Here is a 20,057-nt window from a genome sequence, read left to right as displayed (position 1 = left end):
CCACTCTGCTTTGTCAGAGCTTCTCCACATAATCAAATTCCCTTTCCTGGCTGTAGCCCATGATGTATATAAAGTAAGATGAAGGCAGTGTGGGGGGAAGAAACTAGTATAGAAAGTCAGGAAGAAAGAGGAGAGAAAACAAGATGGAAAGAGGGGAAAAGGAGGAAATAAAAACAGATAGTGAGCTAATACTACATTCCCGCAGGCCCAAGATAGTGAAAAATAAGGTACAAACAACATCAAGACTGTGCTTCAAAATGTCTGGCATATTTTCACTGCTTTTACTCCAGTGAGTTATTACTGGTCAGCATCCAGCAAAGAAGACACCCTCTTAACTTAAGAATGTCTTCATCCACACTAAAAAATACAGCTGCAAACCAACCAGCGTTCTTCAGTGAGTAGTAATACTACAAAAAGTGGGAAAAAAACATATCTAATCGGAACTGTAGGGGAAAAAATGTGTCTGTGTGGAAAAGGTAATTTCTGAGTTGAAAACTAACCAGGAAAGAGGCTTAAAATAGTGGAAAACAGTAAACAAATTCCTGTGAGATGAACTAACATTGTGCCCTGCAATGAAAAGCAATTTGAAAGTAAAGAAAACAAGGGGATTGGAGCCAGAAAATGACAAAAACCATCACAGAGTCTCAGATCCCAGCTAGCCCACACACTTCCGGTGCTAGGCACCTCTTGGAAGAACAGTCTGTCTCCTGTTCAACCCAGGAGAGTTCACAGGCATTTATAAATGACAGCTGCCTCTGCTGAAGGGGACCTAACAGGTTTAAGGAACATTACTGCATTGGTGCTGCCCTTTCCAAACCCACAACTGCAAAAACTCACCATTACATCATTATGATAGAGGGAGATCAACACCACTCAATCCACTTGTACTTCTGTAGGAGTCAATGGTAAAACTCAAGTTTTATTACAAAAACACTTGTCTGAAAAGCTTTTCTGAACTTAAGCATTGTCTTATTTTGCAAGTTTCCTTCTGCCAATCACGTTTTATTGCCTTTTTTTGGGGGGGGGGGGGAAGTGGGGCTGATACTACTCTTCTATAAAAGAATCCCAATTCCCTCAAGAACCTTCTGTAAACCAGCAGATCGCCGTCTTAGACATAACTTTCTTCTGAGATTAAATCCTATGTGCTCATTGTCTCCATGGAGGAAAAGGTTGTGTGTGCCTGAAACTTGTCCAACTTTCCTAATTATACTAGCTGATCTAATAACTCTTGTGGAAAGAAGTGATGTTTTATTTTGTATAGGTCTCTGTGGCATTATTCTTACTAATTTATGAATTATAAAAATTAGTTACACCCCATTGCAAAGACCCCCCATCATGATCGTCTGTAAGTCGGTTACCTTCTTTGTGCCTCATCCAGAAATGCAATACCAAAGGATAAGTGCATGGAAACTACTGACAAATCTGGAAGAGCCAGTGGTAACCAGAGAAGTTACCTGAGAGAGCAGCTGGCCTGTGAGGTCCTGTGTCAACACACAGGTAGCTAGTAAAATATCTGTGCTTAGGAGAAATGCCGACAGAGCTGCAGCATCCCAAAAGCATTTAAGACCCCAGTGTGTACCCCAGAACAGTGGTCCAGTAAGCGTGCTGCAGCAGACCTCTATCAATCAGCACAAATGCACAAGTCCAGATATAGCCATGATTCATTCAAGTGAGATGGTGATACTGGCTCCTATAACCCATGATGTCCCCACCCTTATAGACAAGGCCATGTACTTTGGCCCCTAATAGGAACTTAATGTACTTACTAAACAAAAATAAATCTCTTCTCAGCACTCTTAATGTTTGGTATAAGCTATTTGCATCACAATAGTATGGGTAGCAATAACATTGAGAAATCAGCACTTCTTTTAATAGCTAAGTCATTGCCCTTTCACCAATCAATAATTCCAGATCTTTTCTAAGGGAATGTTTTCCCCAGAGTTCTCAAGGCAATCTTACATGGGGACACCTTATGTGATCTTAGGAAGCAAAGACTGTGAGTTGATTGAAGACTTCCATAAAAAATTCATTTTTGAGTACCTATGTAGAGGGTTAAAGCAACCACTATTGGTTCCAAGTTGTCATGTCAGTGAATAGTGGTACAATACCAAAATGTTTTCTTCCTTCCCATTGTAGGTATGAAAGAGGTAGTTGACAGTTGAAGTGGTTGCTGCTTCACTGTTTATTGAATGTGACCTGACCACCACACTTTTCTTTCCACCTTGCACCAAGGACAGCTGAAAGTATGTGTAGATCCTCATGAACCCTGGTGATTTACCACTCCGCATGTAACAAATCTGGCACCAATTTCAATGTGTCTTAATATGCAAAGCTGCAGATCGTGCTGGCTCAGAAGCAGCTTCAGCCCGCTGTGAGGCTCCAGCCTTTCAAAAAGGGCTGGGCAGATAGATAGGTGGAGGTAGCAACTGCCTGGCCTATCTGTTTTAAATCACCGATGAGTCTTGGTCCTGTTTGTTCCTCTCTGAACTGTACAAATGTCTTCACACAGTTAATCCCAGGGAGCCTGAAGCCCATGGCAAAGCCTGAGCTTTGGAATCTCTCTGTCATACAGTATAGCTGGCTCTCAATAGGAGTTGCAAACCCAACCTAGTGGCACTGTGAATGTGCAGAAATTTGCAATCGCTTAGTTTTTTTCAAGTGACAGTGAGATATCCCTTATACCTATTCAAATAATAGAGAGAAGCAACTGTTTCAAAGAAATGGCTTATAATTAAGGTAAGCATTTAATGTTGCAGTGTCTCTGTGAGTCACTCCTGTACTTGGGATCCTCCTAATAGCTGCTTCACAGGTGCAAATAAGGGAATTCCAAAGGAAGTCAATGTTTGGGTCTTGTTTTGTTTAGAACTAACTGGTTTCCAAAACCCTGCCTTTATTTTAGTATGAGTCTGTGGAAAGAATTTTCCATTTGTTTTGAATCATTTTCAGTTCTGTGGAAAAGACCTGCACAAGTATTTGGGACTTTTGATTATGAAAGATACTTTTATTGAATGTTATGATTGTGACTTCAGAGTCAAAGACCACTGCAAAATATCTAGTGTTATTTCCTTCGGGAGTGGGCTTTCCCCATAAAGGAGCACTTGATATTTCTAGGTCTTAGTTCAACTTTTTAGTCTTACGATAGAAGTGCAAGGTAACTGAATTATAGATGCTCTATAAGAAAATTTACTCTCCTTGTATTTTAGCTCTCCATGGAAGATTTTTTTCTTTTAGGCAGCAACAGAAATACAGACTAGCTAAATGGATTGGAAACTAGCATGGGGTTTGCAACACTTTTGTAGAGCTCTCTGTCCTGTCTTACAGAAGGTCACCAATTTCACTGTGCCTCAATTCCCTTATTATTAAAGAACTTAATATTACTGACCTGCCACAGGCTTGATACAGCAGGAATAAATATTTTCAGGGGCTCAGATGCTGCAGCAGATGAGGCTATACAAGTTACTTAGGCATAATTTAGCTCACCTGGTGTATCAAAGTCTAATTCTCTAATACCTATAACATACTTCCACGATCCATGGAGGAAAGGCATGAGTGATATCACATTGCATGGAAGAAAGCAACAATAATTTACATTCTTGTACCTTATGCATTTCATTTTCATTGAGAACCTTGAGTACTTTTCCTGCCTGGTTTAAGAAAGTTTACAATTGGAATATTGCACTGCTGTGCAAAATGCCCTAATCACTGTGTTAACGAAAATTTAAGTTTGGGGAGTCTGTAGATGTTTTTTTAAGTGTCTTGTGCCAACAGAGCAGGGGCCAGAATTCAGACCATAAACCTTAACCCAAGAGTTTTATTTTTCCAAGATAACAGAACCCCAAAGTAGGCATAATGAAAGAAAGGACCTCCTTAATCTGAGTTTATGTGCAATGAACCAATGAAGTGAAGTGCAAAAGCAGAGAGGTGTGCTATTTGTTTTAACTGATGCAATGATGTAGGAAGAGGCTTTTCCTCTCACACTTGCCTTTTGTCTGGAGACTCTAATTCTGAATACTCCTTGCCAACATGAAACACTGGATGTTAAAGTTCTTCTCAAGCAGTACCTTTTTGCTCATAAATAACCATGTTCAGGGAGGGCCACCGTTTGAAGTCTCAGGTAATAAAGTAACCAGAATGAAGCGCTCAGTCCCAGTAAAGGCTTAAAACAATCCCAGTAAAGGCTTAAAACAAGAACCATTGTTTTAATCAATGTAAAACATTGTAAGTCAGTTGACATTGTTATTCCAGCCTATATTGGACAAAGATCTAGCCAAAAAAGGTGATAAGGCTTTCTCCAGCCTCTGAGTTTAAACAGGACAATTTTGCACATTTCCTTTGAAGCAAGCTTTTACAAATACTTCCCTATGAATATGCTCAGTATATATTCCCATGCCAGCCATCTCAGGCCCATTCGGAGCCCTAGTTATGACAGAGGAATAGCTGTATGCCACAGGTCTGAGTGCCTCCCAGCAGGTTTTTCAATATTTCAGTGAAAGGTTCAAACCATGGCTTCTATGACGGTATGTAACGAAACATCAAATGAACTTGGTCTTTGCTGTAGCAACAGACCCTTAGCATTTACAGCAGTTCTCTAATCTCCAGAGCTATTCCCGCTCCTCAGGATTGCCTGTCCTTACGCTTAGGACACGCACTTTCAGGGCTGTCCTCTAAGTGCGTGATCGACAGCAGGTCTCTGCACCTTGTGCCAAGCACTCACACAGCTGTTTTGCAATTCTCTTAATGGCAAAGCTTTGTACCTGCCTACAGATAGAAACAAGGGAAGAAACTTTTTTCAGCATACTTGTTTGATCAGAGTGCTCATTGCAAACAGACAATGTGTTGCAGAGGCATCTTTTTCAGATAGGGAGAGAAAAGGAGGTTGATTTTTCTGGCTGCTGCTCTCAGAGATTCCTGAGAATGTGAATTACAAAGAAGATCAAACATTTTGCATTCACTAAATGATTTAAAATACAAACAAAAATGAAAAAACAGAGATATTGAGGGTCTGAATCTGAATATGAGTGGGAGCAGATAATAGGATGTAGCTGTCTTGCAGCAGAAATTTTGCTTTCCAGTCAGGGAACATGTTTTGCGCATGGTAGCTTTGTGATTTGTGTGGATCTCAGGGAAACTGGCCAGATCAGAGTAGCATGTGCCACACAATCCTCTTATGTCGTTTCTTTATTTATTATGAATTAAAGAAGCAGGCTAATGAAGTTTCATGCCCTGAGAAATACATTAATTCACCTTTAATCCTCATTTTTTAAAATGTTCTTCACCACTGCTGGCCATAGGTCAGCCAGTTAAACTAAACCTGGGAGAGCAGACGGCCCTGTAAGAATATAAATCTAAAACCAAGAGCAGGATGGGTATGAAAAATAAACCTAAGCATGAGCCAGTGAACAGCACATACACTTTATCTTTGTGGTTCAGAAAAGGATTTCCTACTGGGAAGTGCAGTGCAAATGGAGATGATTTTGACATTATGTGTTCCTCTGAACCTACAATGAGACAGGAAGGAGGCACATCTTGGATGTTAAGAAGTTAGGCTTTAAGAGAAAATAGTGTACTCATCTGCCTGTACCAAAGGTTTTTAGTGAATTGGAGAGCAAAAGCAAAGAGGAAACAAGTCTGGAAAATACATAAGATGTTTCATTATTTGTTAAAAAAAGCCCAAACATTTCTTGTGTAGCGTGCAGGAATGATCAATTAGTTTAGAAGAGTTTGTCTATCCCTATTTCGGGGGTCATTCATCCTGAAGAAATACAGTGTAAAGTACCCACAGGATTCAGAGATTTGAGATCTAATTATTGAATAAAGCTTCATACCAGCTACAAGGGTCAGAACTAGTCTTGAAGGCCTGCACAATTAGTCCCTGGTGGTTTTTCTTCCTTCACCAGCCAGAGAGTCTGGAGCTACTGCCCATGCCTGGAACATTAGACTCTCTGACATTTAAGGACAGCAAAGTCTTTCATCAGCTAAACTGGCAAGAGCAGAATATATAGTATGGTTGAAAAGTACTGAACTTCGTGTTGTTCTGCTAGTCTCTACAAACAGTCACTGTAGGCAGGTCACCTCTTTTAACCTTGGGAAGGCTATATTCTTGCAACACAGCTTTCTCTTGGCCATGAGAGGAGTGTGAAAAAATATCTTTAAGAATTAGCTAGTGAATAGCACATCTTGCATCTTTGTGCTCTAGGGAAAAAACTTTGTAATGGAAGCAGGGTTACATATAGGGTGGATTTTGATTCTGCTATGTTCCTCTATACATCAACAACGGAAGAAGATGAATAATGCACAAACATCAGCAGCTTTATATAAGTGTCACCCAGGCTTAAATAACAAATTGAACTAATTTGTATATGCTCAGGTTTTGTAGTAAGTTAGACAGAAAGTAACTCTGGGCAAAACTACCCACAAGAACATTAAGGAACAGTGTTTACACAGCAAGGGGCCCTCTCTGAGCAACAATTCCTGTTAGAGGCTTCAGAGCTCCCACACCTCAGCACAGGGAGAAAAAGAGCTGCTTACCTGCTGGTTATACATTGGCAAAAACCCCCAGAACATGTCTTGAGTTTCTGTGAATCTAGTCCTCATTGGCCACAGCCACACAGGCAAGGACAGCATTTCCATTCCCAGAAGAATCCCTGTTGTCAGCTTTTCTCTTGCATATGGCATATGGCTTCCCAGGGACACTTTGCTACACAGCCTTTCCATGCAAAACATGTCTTTTATAAACAACTTCTCTTCTGCAAGATGTCTAATTATGGCTCTCTAAACCAAAACCAAAACCACCAAACCCTTGCAAAATGCTGAATTAATGTAAATATTGCACTTCACTCCACTCCTGGCATTACTTTGCCTCCTTATGTATTTCTGTTGAAGTTCCTTCACTGAAATCTTAGTTAATGCACCAAATCATAGTTACACTGAGTCCCTCCTGCTGTTGCCAGCCTGAATGATTTAGTAGTATTAATGGTTTAGGGCAGTATCTCTTACCACTTAAGGATCTGAGCTGTAACTCAGGTAAACGTTAAACTCTTTTCAATTTACTGTGACACTGCTCAATAGCACCTTCCCAGATGAAAGCATGTGAAGTAGAACATCTGTTCATTGCCCAATGAAAGCTAATTGTCAGCCTACAGCATATTGCTACCTTGTCAGCTGGCCAGTTAGCACTACTCCAAAGCTCAAGTACTTTCAGATGCTAAAAGTTTTAATCCCTTGGCTGTTCAGCCATAATAATGTGCAAATACTATTCTGCTGTTACTGGTTCCTATGTTTTAAACCAGCACAGATTATGTGAACATATTTGTGTAAGTGAAAAGGTGACTCTATTTCTCATTATATTACTTGATATTTATTGATTAAATATTGCTTTTGGTAGGTATTATCTTTGTGCTTGTGCTGTACAGAGTGCAAGATGCATAGCTAATGCTTAGGAAGTAGCAAAGGGGGCGTCTGTGGTATGTGTTCCAAGGACTCAGGACCCAGTTAATAATTTCTCTTGAGGTTTCCTGTACTTGTGCCATTTATGTTGGATAGGCTACCCCCTTATGTTTCTGGTATGGCAGGCATAAGTACCTGATAAGTACCTTGTTCTGAAACACTGAAGTTCCCGTATTGTTCTATGCAATGTGTGATACCATATTTACCATGGCTAAACAGTGTTTGGGACAACTGGGGTACATATAGTTGTTATCTTTCTGCTTATATTTCTTCTGCCTCACTTGCTAGGCATGTGTGTGGCTAGCTGGAGTACTGCCTGAGTTTCTGTATCAATGGATCTTGGTACAGCTAGCTGCTGTCATGCTTCTTGGCTGTGTCTCTCATCTTTCCAGTTCCCTTGACCTGACTGAACCTGTGATCTAGAAGCTATTGGGTTTGTCCTTTAATTTTACTTAGTCAGCAAAAGCATGATGACTATGCTATATTTGAAGTAAGTTAAGTGAAACTTCTCATTTCCTGTGAGAAGGGAGAGGAGGACAAGAGGCAATGGGTACAAACTGAAATACAAGACATTTTGTCTAAAGGCTCTTTTACTGTGAGGGTGGTCAAACAGTGGAAGAGTTTGTCCAGAGAGGCTGTGGTGCCTCCATCCTTGGAGATACTCAAACCCCAGCTGGATGTAGTCCTGAGCTACCTGCTGTAGGTGACCCTGCACGAGCAGAGTGACTGGACTGCCAGCCTCAGCTCATCTCCAGTGCTGTGACACTCTCATAACAACTTGAGCCATGCCGAATTAAGATGCTCAAGCCCAACATCTGGCTTGACAAGATTATTCAGGAATTATTTCATAGTGAATGAGAAAGAAACTTGCTAAACACTGGGGTACGCTGGGGCCCAGAAAAAGCACAGGGGATTCTTTATGCCTGCAGTGTCATTGCTCCCAATCCTTCTTCCAGTTTTAGGCTGCATGTTCCTTTGACCCCTCTTTGGCACAGCCTCCAGGTCCGCCTCGTGCAGACAGTCCCCACACTGCTGATGCCTACCCCTCTTCTTTTGCCTTTAGGCCTGTTTTATCTTTTCATTTTTCTTCTTCTCCTTCCATACCCCCTTTCTTCCACCCCCCCTCCCAAAAAAAAAGAAAAAAAGAAAAAAAAGATATGGCAAAGCACCCACTGCTTTCCCAATGGCCTTCAAGGAGTAATTGCAGCCCAAGGGCATAGGTTCATTTAAAAACTGTTATGCTGCTCAAAATTTTTTTGAAAATTGGAAACAGCCACCCTGGAAACAGGGTCTCATAAAGCAAATGTTTTCTGGGCTTGCCAGTATGGAGGGAAACATGTGACTTATCCAAAAAGGATACTGTTAAATTGCTGCCTGAGTAACCAGACTAGGAGACTTGCTACAAATTCTCTACTTGTCTTATATTATTAGCTGCATTAAATGACTGGGATAGCCTCAGTGCATACAGCTTTGCTGATTTTGATATGTTTATTAGAGTTAATTTTTTTTTTAAGATGGTTCTTTCCTTGTAACTAAATCTGGAGGATAAAACTAAGCATCAGTGAATTCAGTGGCAGAATTCCCACAAACTTAATTGGGATCAGGATTCTTCACATGCCTGAAATACTTTCAACTTTAAAAGCCTTTTCTAATAGTGTATTGCTTGGAAAAGACTTAGATGTTCATGAGGAATGTGGATTTTCATAAAGTGTGATGCATGTTTTAGTTACCAGGAGCAAACGGCTGAAAACTTTGAAATCTGTGCACAAATCCAGTTTTATTTTAGTTACCTGCTTCAGTAGCTATACAGAATACTTTGGAAACTGGACATTAGCTGAATTAAGTATGATTAGTCTTATTAAAACCCTAAATCTCTGCCCAATCAGTTTTGAAAATCATTGTGCATGAAGCATTTCGCTGCTTCTATTTAAAACAAGATCTGACAAATGAAATTGTAAAAAACAAAAAGTAAAAAATGCACAAAACTATCAAAATGGCCTAGAGCATTAAAACCTAAAAGACTTAATTAAAAAAAAAAAAAAAAAAAAAAAAGCTGCTGTTAGTTGTATCTAGTGTACTACCATAGGTACAAGTGACTGGAAGCTTAGAAGTCTATATAGTTATTAATTACATTGAGAGCATACATACATGTAGGCCTATTAAGTAGTGTCAGATGATGTTTAAAAACCCTATTTCTGATATTCTCAGAAGTGGAATTAAAAGGAGGCTAGAATCAGAAAACAAATTACTTAATTCTGACAAGAGCCTAAGAAAAGGCATCTAACCTCTGAAGTAGTTTGTGCCACTAGTTAGCTTAGTGTCCCATGATCTGCATTTGCTCGGGGGAACTGTGGGTGGCCTGGAAGCTGCCCTAGTGTACTCCTATGTACAAGGTATAGAAATATAGCTGGCTGTCGGCCTTAGCCATGCGTCTTCTGTCCCTGGTTAGACATTCAGCAGGTCTTATGCAAACGTGTGCTGGTGCTTCTCAGTTGTTCTCCTGCGGCACTGCTGTCGCCTAAAAGGAAAGAGGAGAGGTTGCCGTTTTAAGCAAAGAGACAGTCACCGCCTACTTCATGTTTCAGCATGGGCCTTTATTCCCAGAGTAGCTAAGCACGTTAAAATACTTAGGTCATTTATTTTCAGTACTCCTTGCCACAGTTTTATAGAGGGCACTGTGCACCTGACAAAATCACCCTGTCCATTGGCTCTGTCTGAATATGAGCAAGCCCATGGCAGAAAGGACAGCTGAGGAGTGTTTCCTCCTTCAGGCTATCTTCTCTCCTCGATACTCTGCTCTACTTCATTTTGACAGAAAGTGCTTGAAAGTCCAGCTTGGAAGACAGGCTGCAAAGAGAAACTGCCTCCCCCAGCAAAATTCCTGGCAGCAGGAACTGATGTGCTGTGACACCCAAGACAAAATCAGTTTTCCCTCAGTGAACACTCACGATGCTATTCTCATGGTTTGTACCTGAACTGTGTAAACAGTTATTTCCATGGGCAAGTCCTTGGACATACTACATACTATTTTAATTTTTAGGGCTATATAACTTGCTACGTATTTACTGGAGAGTTAGTTAATTAAGACTTCATCATAGTCAGAAGCCACTAGGGATTTACCTGTGTCTTTTACCTGCAGAAAAATTTAAGACAAAGAGGAAGCACTGAATATGCTTTAGCTAGGCAGATCTTCTCACTCATAAAAGATACACAAGTGTACTTCACATTTTTACATATACACGTGTTTACATAGATACTTCGCTGTCTCGGTCATTTTAACTTATAGCTCTCTGTCTTCTGACATCCTTTTGAAATCTGGTAAGCAGAAGAAAGTTTGATTTTTCCAGTCAGCTTTCCAGAAACCCTCACTGAGACCAGAAGGTTTTTATAGTGTGAAGTCATTTCAGGCAGCTGGATAGCCCAAACTCGCTACCACTTTCCCCCTTACTGGAATTCAATTTACAGGAATTCATGAAAGAGACCCAATAACTAAGATTTACCTCTCTCCTGTAAGCCAGATCCAGTTTCCCACAAAAGGTACAAACACTACCAGATAGTTATAGATCAAGAGTAGGAAAATAGTCCAAGTCAAAACATCTAGTCTTGCTTGTTATCTTACATACTTCATAACTTTAAAACAAAAAGAAAGCAAGCAAACACTGAATTCTTGCACAAATTTTGTTCAACATTTTTCCATGTTAATTCCCCTTTAAAATCTCAATTATAAATTTGAGTTTACTTTCTCAAGGACCTTTCAAACTCGGGAAGGTCAAAGTTTGTGTTTCAGCTGTTTGGTAAAGTTGTAATCAGGTAATGTGACAAGCTTCAAAGAAATAATTTACATGGTTTTTGTTGATTATATAAAATTTTAACTGGATCTTACTAAGGCCTTACTCCGGGAAACTCCTGAGCACTGAACTTCTGGCTTCAGTGAAAGGTGAAAGTGTCCTGTATCTAACAAAACCAAAGTCTTTGAACCTCTGTGACTGAACATCAAGAATCTGTCTTTTCTCCCTGTGTAAGTAGTTATGTTCCCCAATGTATGGAAGAGCACTAAAAGGAACCCTACTAAACTCTCCCAGATGTCCTAGCTTGGTCCCCCAAAGGTGATCTTAAGATTTCTTTTCTATACAAACAAAATCTCATGCCATTGCTCAAGAATGCATGCAACAGCCAACCAGCCTACTCACTCTCAGAGCAAGTCTTTCTGTGCTGAAGTTTTGATTTTAAAGAATTAAATTTATTAAAGAATTCTTTACAGTAAGCTACAAGCTTTAAAACAACTGACTTGAAATGTGATGCTTTTTGGCAGAACAGTTTAGGCAGGAAATGTTACACATGACTTAAGCTGGCCAAAACAATGTGGCTGCTTCACAGTTTTCCATTGGCTAGGTTGCATTGACCACCATTTGCTGCCTGACAACGCCTAGCTAGCAGCAAAACTCTCATTAATCCTCCTCTCTCCTCAGAGCTGATCCCCTGCTGACGAAGGGGAGGCAAGCTGCAAAGCAGGGAACTCCACCCGAGGGAAGTGCAAACCGACAAATCAAGTACAGAAAGGTGGGGCTGCTGGACCTCCTGCCTGTCCCGGGGCAGCGGTGCTCCGCCAGGCCTGGGCCAAGGGCAGCCCCCCGCCCCTCTCCCCGTCCCCGTCCCCATCCCCGCAGGGGCTCAGAGCCCCGGGGCTGGGCAGGGAGCGTGTTATCTCCTACTTACGCAGAGAGTCCTTTCTCCAAACTGGCTGTAGAAGGTCATCTTGACCTTGTGCTTGTGCCCAGTCCTCTGGTCAAAGGTGTTACAGCTGTCAAAGGGCGGGCTGTACAAATGCAGGCTGACGGCGGACTCTGTGTGGCTGATGTTCTCCACACGGTGCAGGCCAATGGAGTCTACACCAGCGAGGGCATGAAACGAGACGTCGTGTTAGCGGGAACATTAACGAGGTCTCAGATCCGTGGAAAAATGCTTTCTAAACCAAAGCTCATGAGCAAGCCAGTTACGCATGCCTGCACTTTTACGGGCAACGAGTAACTCAGTACAGGGATTTTGACTGCTGTTCTCTAGCACAGATTCCTAAACACACTGGTAATTCAAAATACATTATTGCCTTCTGCACTTCTTGTAACTTTTGAGGTATCTGCGACAGGATAAAGGCCATGGAAAAAAAAAAACCAAACAGCTTAAGGAAGGCCATCTGTCAGTAATTTTCTAGGTGTCACTCCCAAAGGACTTCAAGGTTATTTACTTTCCTAGGAGATGATGCTGTTATAGAAGCTCCAGAAGCAGGAAGGTTTGTGTTTCTAAAAATTAGCAAGACATTTTACAGGGAAAAGTTTTTTGTATTGCTAACTCTTAGCCTGATAACAAGGATATCAGCCATATTAAAAGCCAGCTACGTGTTTGTGGGGCATGGACTTATGGACTGCAGGCATCTGTTGTTTAATTAATCCTTCCACTTTATTAGTTTGGAGAACAGGCTTCCCATTTGTCTGCTCTTTTGACTAAGGTGACAAATTAGTAGTGACTGGCATACTTCCAACCGTAACTGAATAATAAGCATAACTGAACACATAATAAAACAAAGCACCATCTGTTGTGTGGCTACTAGTGAAGTTAATGGCACTTTCCACAACGGTGGAGTAGAAATAAAGCTATTACATAAAAACGTAAGGTGTGAAGAACCACATCCACAAAACAAACCATTTCCATTCTACACTAAAGAATTTGAGTTACTTAAAAGAGACCTTGAATTTAAATTTATGACCCTGCTTGTAAAAACAACTCAGGCCTTTGTACTTGAATTAATATGTTATATAATACCTAGACCCGTATTGTGCAATGAGAATCATGAGTACACTCTTAACTCGATTTGAAGTGTAAACTTGAAGTCATTAACATAGTTTATCTAAATAGGGGACGTAGGGGAAAAAAGTCCTAAAGCTGTGTTCATCTGATGGGAGGCTCGAATAAACACTGTTTAGTGGGTTCTAACCTTAAAAATAAAGTACAAGAGCAACCAAGAAGCATGCAATAGAAATATGAAGGTCACTCACTGTTGAAATAGTTAGGGCAATCAACACACTGTCAGTGTTTTCCTTCTACTTGTTTTACCTGTTTCTTTTAAATGAAAACATCTGTTATGAAACATGGCAGAGATCCAAACTGCCTCAGAGAACTAGATACCAAATTTGTTTAAAACAACCAAGGAAGCTTTGGATGAAATGCACACAGGGTGCAATTGCTTGCATTGGAAAACACCACATAGGTAGGAAATACCTGAGAACCCACGTCCCTGGCACAGGAGCACCAGCAGACACGTCAAGCTCCTTCTTGCATTCCCTGTCCTATGGATTTTGTGTTTTCATTTAATGTAGCATACCTTCAACAGAGGGCTGCAGAGCACTAGTCTTTCTTCCCCAATGCTCTCACTCTGGCTTAGTCCATAACCCAATACGAGGCTCCCTGCAGCTGGGGAGTTCCCAAGCTCAGCCCTACAAGGTGTGTTCTCCAGTTTTTAACTCATCACATAAAAGGCAGACAGCCCCCTTCTCTGACACTTTGCCGTTGTTCTGCTGAACTCATTGCTGTTCAGCATGATGTGCAATGTCTTTCATAGCATCAGCATACGTTACAGCCAGCTGGCCGCTCCAGGATGGCCTTCCAGCACAGCACAGGGTGGTGATAGTTACAGATACATGTAAGGGCATGGATTTTGGTACCAAGGGAGCCTTACTAGTGGAGACTCAGTAATCTCTCAGCATCTGTGAAGTCAGGCAATTTTTTTGTAGATTGGGTAGACTCGAGCATTTCAATTCTGCTGATGCTGTGCTTCAGCTTTACAGTCTTCTGTTGATTTGGACCAGAAGTAGCACTGAGGACTGAGGCCTGTGTTCCTGACTGGTCAATATATTCCACAGACAGCTTTTACATTTTTGACCTAGGATTTCAAAGACTGATGGAAAGGACTGTTTCTTTGAAAAAAATCAAGGTGATTAAGCTATCTAAACTTTGGTTCCCTTATTTTTCACAGAATACTATTCAAGGTCTATGTTTACAAGCGATTTCAGATAGTCATTAGGGACACAGTGCTGAAGGGTGCTTGGTCTAGAAGACATACCTGGCATATTTAAGCATCAAGCAATTGCTGCAATGTCTTAAGAGTGAGTTAAAAGGACATTTTTTTGTTGTTTGTTTTACTGAATCTAAATACAGGTTTGTGCAGAATCTAGAGCGCCACTTTCTCAAACTGAGCATAAAGCCATTAGTATTGTACCGTTAAAGGTAGGAGACTAGAGAGCAGTTGAACTCTTCCATTAGGAGTAAGACTCATGGATGGGTAGTTGCGAAAACAAACTTAATAGCTTACCATTAATGTAGGCACATTGATTTTCCCTCAAAACTCGTTCTGATTTCTTAGTCATTTCACCATTCCCTTTTTTCTCAGGCCATTCAAACAGAGTCTCCTTTAGATTTCCCTGGAGGATCTTCATGAAGCAATGTGAGTCAGTGTGATCATGGATGCTGCTATATAAGTAAAACAAATAACCAAACTCAGTGTGATATACATACTTAATTTCAGTACAGCAAACAGGACAGATGGCATAGCATATTGTATCTGGACATAGCCCTAGAATGAAACGCCATTGCACATGGGTCATGCACAAAAGTCTTAGGAAAAAAAACATTCACAGTAACTAAGGTATGCCTACTTAAAACTGCTACTTTAGAAATGTATTGAGATGAGCTCACATACAGCAGGACTTGGAGAAGTGTCAGATATCGATCAGCTTATGACTTTGCCACAGAGAAATACAAAGGAAGTCTGGAGGAGGGAGGAGGACAGAACAAAAACTCTTGTGGGCCAAGAAACGAAACAACGCTTTCCACAGTGATCCCAGGCAGAGGCTGGTATAAACTTGCATATATACCTGATGTTTGCAGATCCACCATGCTTGCTCCCAAAATGTGGGAGAAATGAGCTACTTCTGCTTAATTTCTATGGTCTCTTTACTGCTGGGGTGCACATGCATTTGTTGAAGAAAAAATGCTGTACTTCTCACTCTGATAGTACTAAGTACAACCAGCTACAGTAAGCTGTTAATTTCACTACTTTGGCAAAACCTGAACAAAACAGCAGGATCTGGTATGATTTGTCTGGTTGCTTGATCTGTCTCCTTGCTCCAATCTGTTTTAATTGCTACATTTGGAGACATATGGGCTAGGTACAGAGTTTAGTTTTGGTTTTATTTTTTTTAAAAAGAGGACTAACTGTTACTGAAGTCAATGGGATTAGGACAAAGGGAGACCTCTCCACAAATTGAGGGAGAGGGAGAAGGGGGAATTTGACCCTCCCAGAAGTACAGTGCTAATGAGTTTCAATCAAAAACTTGGTACTTGTACATTACTGTTTTCAGTAAACAAATGTCAGGATTTCTTACAAACTGAGATGCCAAGAGAGCAGAACTTGCTTCAGGCACAGAACAGTTCACAAATGCCACGTTGTCACACTCCTTCCACAAGCCATAAGAACAATCTGATCCTCCTCATGTAGGAGGCAAAAAACAACTTGTGGTCTCAGACTAGCTCTAGCAAATGCTTATCCAACTAAAACACAGTTTGACATAAATTACAGGCTTTGTGGGAACAGCCCGGAAGGAGTAGAGGTGGTGGGCTTGGTTCCTATATCCCTTTGAGTATAACGTCATGGCATCCCCTAGAGAATACTGTAAATGTTCAATTGCACGCTCAATTAAAACAAACAAAAAACTAGTCCAACATCTCCTTAGGTTTTCTATTTATATGCAAAAATAATCAGTCAAAACCTGCAAATTTTGTTATTCCATGTTTTGTTTTAGCCAACATTTTGTGAAAGACCCTCCAAGGGACAGATCCTGCCCTCACGTTTGAAGAACTACACAACCCAGTGTACAGTCTATGTATAAAACTCAGGAGGCCACATCAGCAATGTGGTCCCTTTTGAGGGAGGAGATGAAATGCGTGAACCTAAAGAAAGCCAATTACTCCTGGAAAGGGGCTCCCTCCTCAGAGCCTTCAGTCCCAATCCAAACCTCCTTTTCTCATCTTGTCACAGAGGCGGGATTTAAACACCATGAGAGAACAAAGAGTATTTAAACTGCACCAAGTCCTGCTTCTGCAACCAATTCTGAGACAGTTGGGTCTGTGGTATGGGACATGCCGGACAGGTCAACCCGTCCTGCCCACAGGACCTGCTGTATCCCTGGGAATAAAAACTTCCTCTGGCAGAAGGGAAGCTTAGATTTGGTAGAAAACCAGAGCATTTTTAAAAGAGTGCTCTAAAAACGTGCATGAGGTACAAACTTGCAAAAGTTTTCAGGACTGCTATACCAATAGGATCTCTGCACTGCTTAGTTTCCAGACAATTTCTGACAGCTCATATAGGGCTGATTATTATTCTCTTTCTGTATGACAGTGAAACACACAGTGGCTTTATATCTGTTTGCTAAAACCACAGACTTTGGATACAAACCTGCCGTGCCCTTCACCCCAGCACAAGATCATCAAGTTGAACTTTCCATTTCCATTGTCCACAAGATTTCTTGTATACCTGAAATGCAAAGTGTTTGCTTTTTACTGTACTGATATGCCTATAAAATACAAAATTATACAAACATGTTTATGAAGGAAGGTTGTGGCCTATAAAGATCCTTATTACTCTTTTTCTTGAAAGCCAAGTTTTACTTGGAAAAAAGTGAAACTGTATTTTTAAGCTTCTTTTTGTAAAAGTTCTTTTCTGGGAAGAAAAAAAGTGGACATATTTAATACTTTATAATCATATTTCTTTTGAGTTACATAGATGATTGGCATTTGGGGGAACTGTGAGTCTGAGGCTAGAGTGGTAGACAGGATCAAATCAAAATAGTTATCGAATGAAGTCACTTCAGCAGCTGGCTTATAATTAGAAACAGAGGACTGCAATGAAACAAGAAAAATACATGGTTACATTCTTCTACAGATCCTTTTCAGATACTCTTGGCTTTCCTTCTGTTATGCAGCACTCATTTGTACAAAGCCAAAAAACCAAACAAATAAGATGTCAGGCTTTCTGTACATGGTCCTCCTACTCTGTTGCTGACAGTTCTGTGTCTCATACTGTAGCATTTGTGTGTGGATAAAACACCTGTGGGGAAAATTCTGCCAGCATCTACTTCTAAACAAAGTTTATCAGAGCAAAATTTCTTAAAATGATTTTTCATGTGCTAACTTATAGGTGGCACAGAATGAGCTTGCTTCTAAAGGCTTTTTATCGATATGCGTGTTGGAGACTGTGATTTGCTCTCAGGGCTTGAAAATATCTTTAATAGCAACTTCTTATGTTTGTTTCCTCATACTGTCCTGAAAGGCTCCCCTGAGCTGCTGCTCATCTTGTTCTAGTGAAAAGTTCACTAGAGAAGGGACTGGGATTTTGCTCTATATGTTACTTTCCATAGTGAGGCTTTTCTGATCTGGGGCTGGTGCTTCTAGCTGTTACGGTGCAAGTAACCCAGGGGAACATTCTGATTCCATTTTAGCTTTAGTCATGACTATTCGCACTTTACTTTGCCAAGGAAAGCAAATCCTTAGGCTGATGACAGGATGCCTCACTCTCGCCTAAAAGATGCAAGCAGGGGCACACAAAGTGCATTGATGTCAACTGAATGTTTTTTAGTTTCCCCATAAGACCACTCTATTTTAGTCAGGATGGGATGCTCACAATGAATTACTTTCAAAGCATAACATGTATATCCACATGCTGCCTCTCACTGCATTCGCAATTTGCGCTTATATTAGGTAGACATATTTTTACTATGATGTCAGAACATAAGCAATCAATGCTGGCATTTGACTGAACTTTTCAAGTGCTGTTATTTCTGTACAGCAGGTCTCACTGGCCAAAAAAAAAAAAAAAAGGCCGCCATGCGTACTTCTAAAGTTAGCACATTCTGTTTTTCCAATTCTTAGTTTCCTATGTTCTGTTTAAAAATTTTGTGATTTGTTCTGAATGGAGGATAGTCAACGGGCAGTGAAAGGAGGCTAAAAAAACTCAAGCCAGAATGATGCTTTCATGATAGCAAGGTTAAAGGGAAAAGTTTTGGGGTTGGGGTTTTTTGGGTTTTTTTGAAGGAAGTGCTCAAATAAAATGTATATATACTCAAATTTAAGACAGGGAAGCCACCAATGGCAGGAATAAATCCGTTCTTAGCAAAGTAGGAGGGACTCAATCCCCTAACAGGTATTTCCCTTGCTCCTGGCAAGCAGCAAAAAGCCTCGACCGACACTACCCGGGGGGAGGAAGGGACTGAAGCGGGGGGGGTGGCTGACAGCTCCCGACCCACCGGTGGGGCAGAGCATCAGACACCAAACACCCGCTTTCGACCGCTCTGCTCTCCCACCCCAGCACTCCGCGCAACCCCCGCGCGGCGGTTTCTGCCGCCGACAGGCTTCCCTTGGGCTCCCCCCCCCCCCCTTTTTAAAGTTTTTTTTTAACTATTATTATTTTCAGTTGCTTCAGCATGTTTTTCTGTCTTCCGTGGGTTATCTCCGCGGACGGGACCGCGGCCCGTGCCCGCCGGTGCCGCCATTGGCCGCCGCCGCCCCGCCCGCTCCCCGCCCCCGCCCGGCCCCGCCGCGGGGCACCGCGGTTCCCGTCGTCGTCCCCCACCGCCATCCCCGTCCCCCCCGGGGACTTTTGCTATTCCCCCCCCCCCGGCTCTCTGCCGGAGGGGCTGTCGGGCTGTGGGGTCGGGGAAGGGCGGGGGGGGGGGGGGCGGCGTCCGCTCTGCGTCCCGGCGGTCCCCGCTCGCACCTCGGTGGGGGGCGCGGCGCCGGGGGCTTCCCGCTCCGGGGTGTTTTGTACCTGTACTGGTCGAATTTGGCGTACTGCAGCCACTCCTCGGGGTTGCTCTCGTACGACTCCATGAGCGCCTGCACCTCCTCCACGCTGACTTTGTCCTCGGCGAATATTCGATGGAGGATGCGGACCAGCTCCTCCAGGCTCCGCGCCTTCCACGTCTCCGTCTGCACCGGCTGCTCCATCCTCGCCGGCTGCTCCACCGCCGCCAGCCGCTGCCCCCCGGCCGGCCCCCGCCGCCTGCCTTTATGCGCCGGGAGGCACGGCGGGAGCCTACCACCGCCCCGGCGGGCGGAGGGGCCGGGCGGCGGCGGGCGGGCCCGCGGCCAGCCGTGCCCGTCCCCGTCCCCGGGAGCGGGGCCACCGACCCCGGCGGGCGGGGGCAGGCAGAGCCGGCTGCGCGGGCGCGCCCCGTACCGCCTGCCGCTGCCTCCCCTCCGCCCGCCCGTCCGCCCGTCCGTCCAGCCCGGTGCGGGGCAGGTCTCGCTTTAACGCCCGGGGCGAGCGGGCAGGCAGGCAGGCAGGCGCTTGGCTCTCCGGTATCCCCGGTGGGGGGAATGCGCAGAGGTGAAGCGGCTGTCGCTGTCGCTGCCGGGCGGAAAGCATCTCTCCCGGCAGCGGTCTCGGCGCCGCTCTCCCTCTCCCCGCCAGGCCTCTCTGTGCGCGCATCTTCGTCCCCTTCGGGCAAGGGCTGCGGCTTTGCAAAGCGCGGCCCGCCGGTGGCTCCGCTGCTTTTGTCACAGAG

General features: G+C 42.8%; 1 protein-coding gene across 2 annotated transcripts; it reads right to left on the bottom strand.

Annotated features, from left to right (window-relative positions):
- Window positions 1–9,204: 9,204 nt before the first annotated feature.
- Window positions 9,205–19,665, bottom strand: CDO1 (cysteine dioxygenase type 1). 2 transcript variants are annotated; one of them, XM_069777623.1, is made up of 6 exons: window positions 19,319–19,622; window positions 16,952–17,029; window positions 14,810–14,967; window positions 12,159–12,332; window positions 11,850–11,858; window positions 9,205–9,964 (listed from the first exon to the last, which is right to left on the bottom strand). In XM_069777623.1, exons 1-6 carry the CDS (start codon window positions 19,495–19,497, stop codon window positions 9,900–9,902), a joined length of 663 nt encoding a protein of 220 aa, XP_069633724.1. In that variant the 5' UTR covers window positions 19,498–19,622; the 3' UTR covers window positions 9,205–9,899. The 2 variants fall into 2 exon arrangements, with proteins under 2 accessions (XP_069633724.1, XP_069633723.1); XM_069777622.1 differs by lacking the exon at window positions 11,850–11,858 and having other exon boundaries at window positions 12,163–12,332; window positions 19,319–19,665.
- Between the last annotated feature and the right edge of the window lie 392 nt (window positions 19,666–20,057).

The sequence above is a fragment of the Haliaeetus albicilla genome, chromosome Z, assembly GCF_947461875.1.
Source record: "Haliaeetus albicilla chromosome Z, bHalAlb1.1, whole genome shotgun sequence".
Classification (NCBI taxonomy): domain Eukaryota; kingdom Metazoa; phylum Chordata; class Aves; order Accipitriformes; family Accipitridae; genus Haliaeetus; species Haliaeetus albicilla.
The sequence above is the reverse complement of the archived record's forward strand: the minus strand, read 5'-3'. Positions and strand labels throughout refer to the sequence as shown.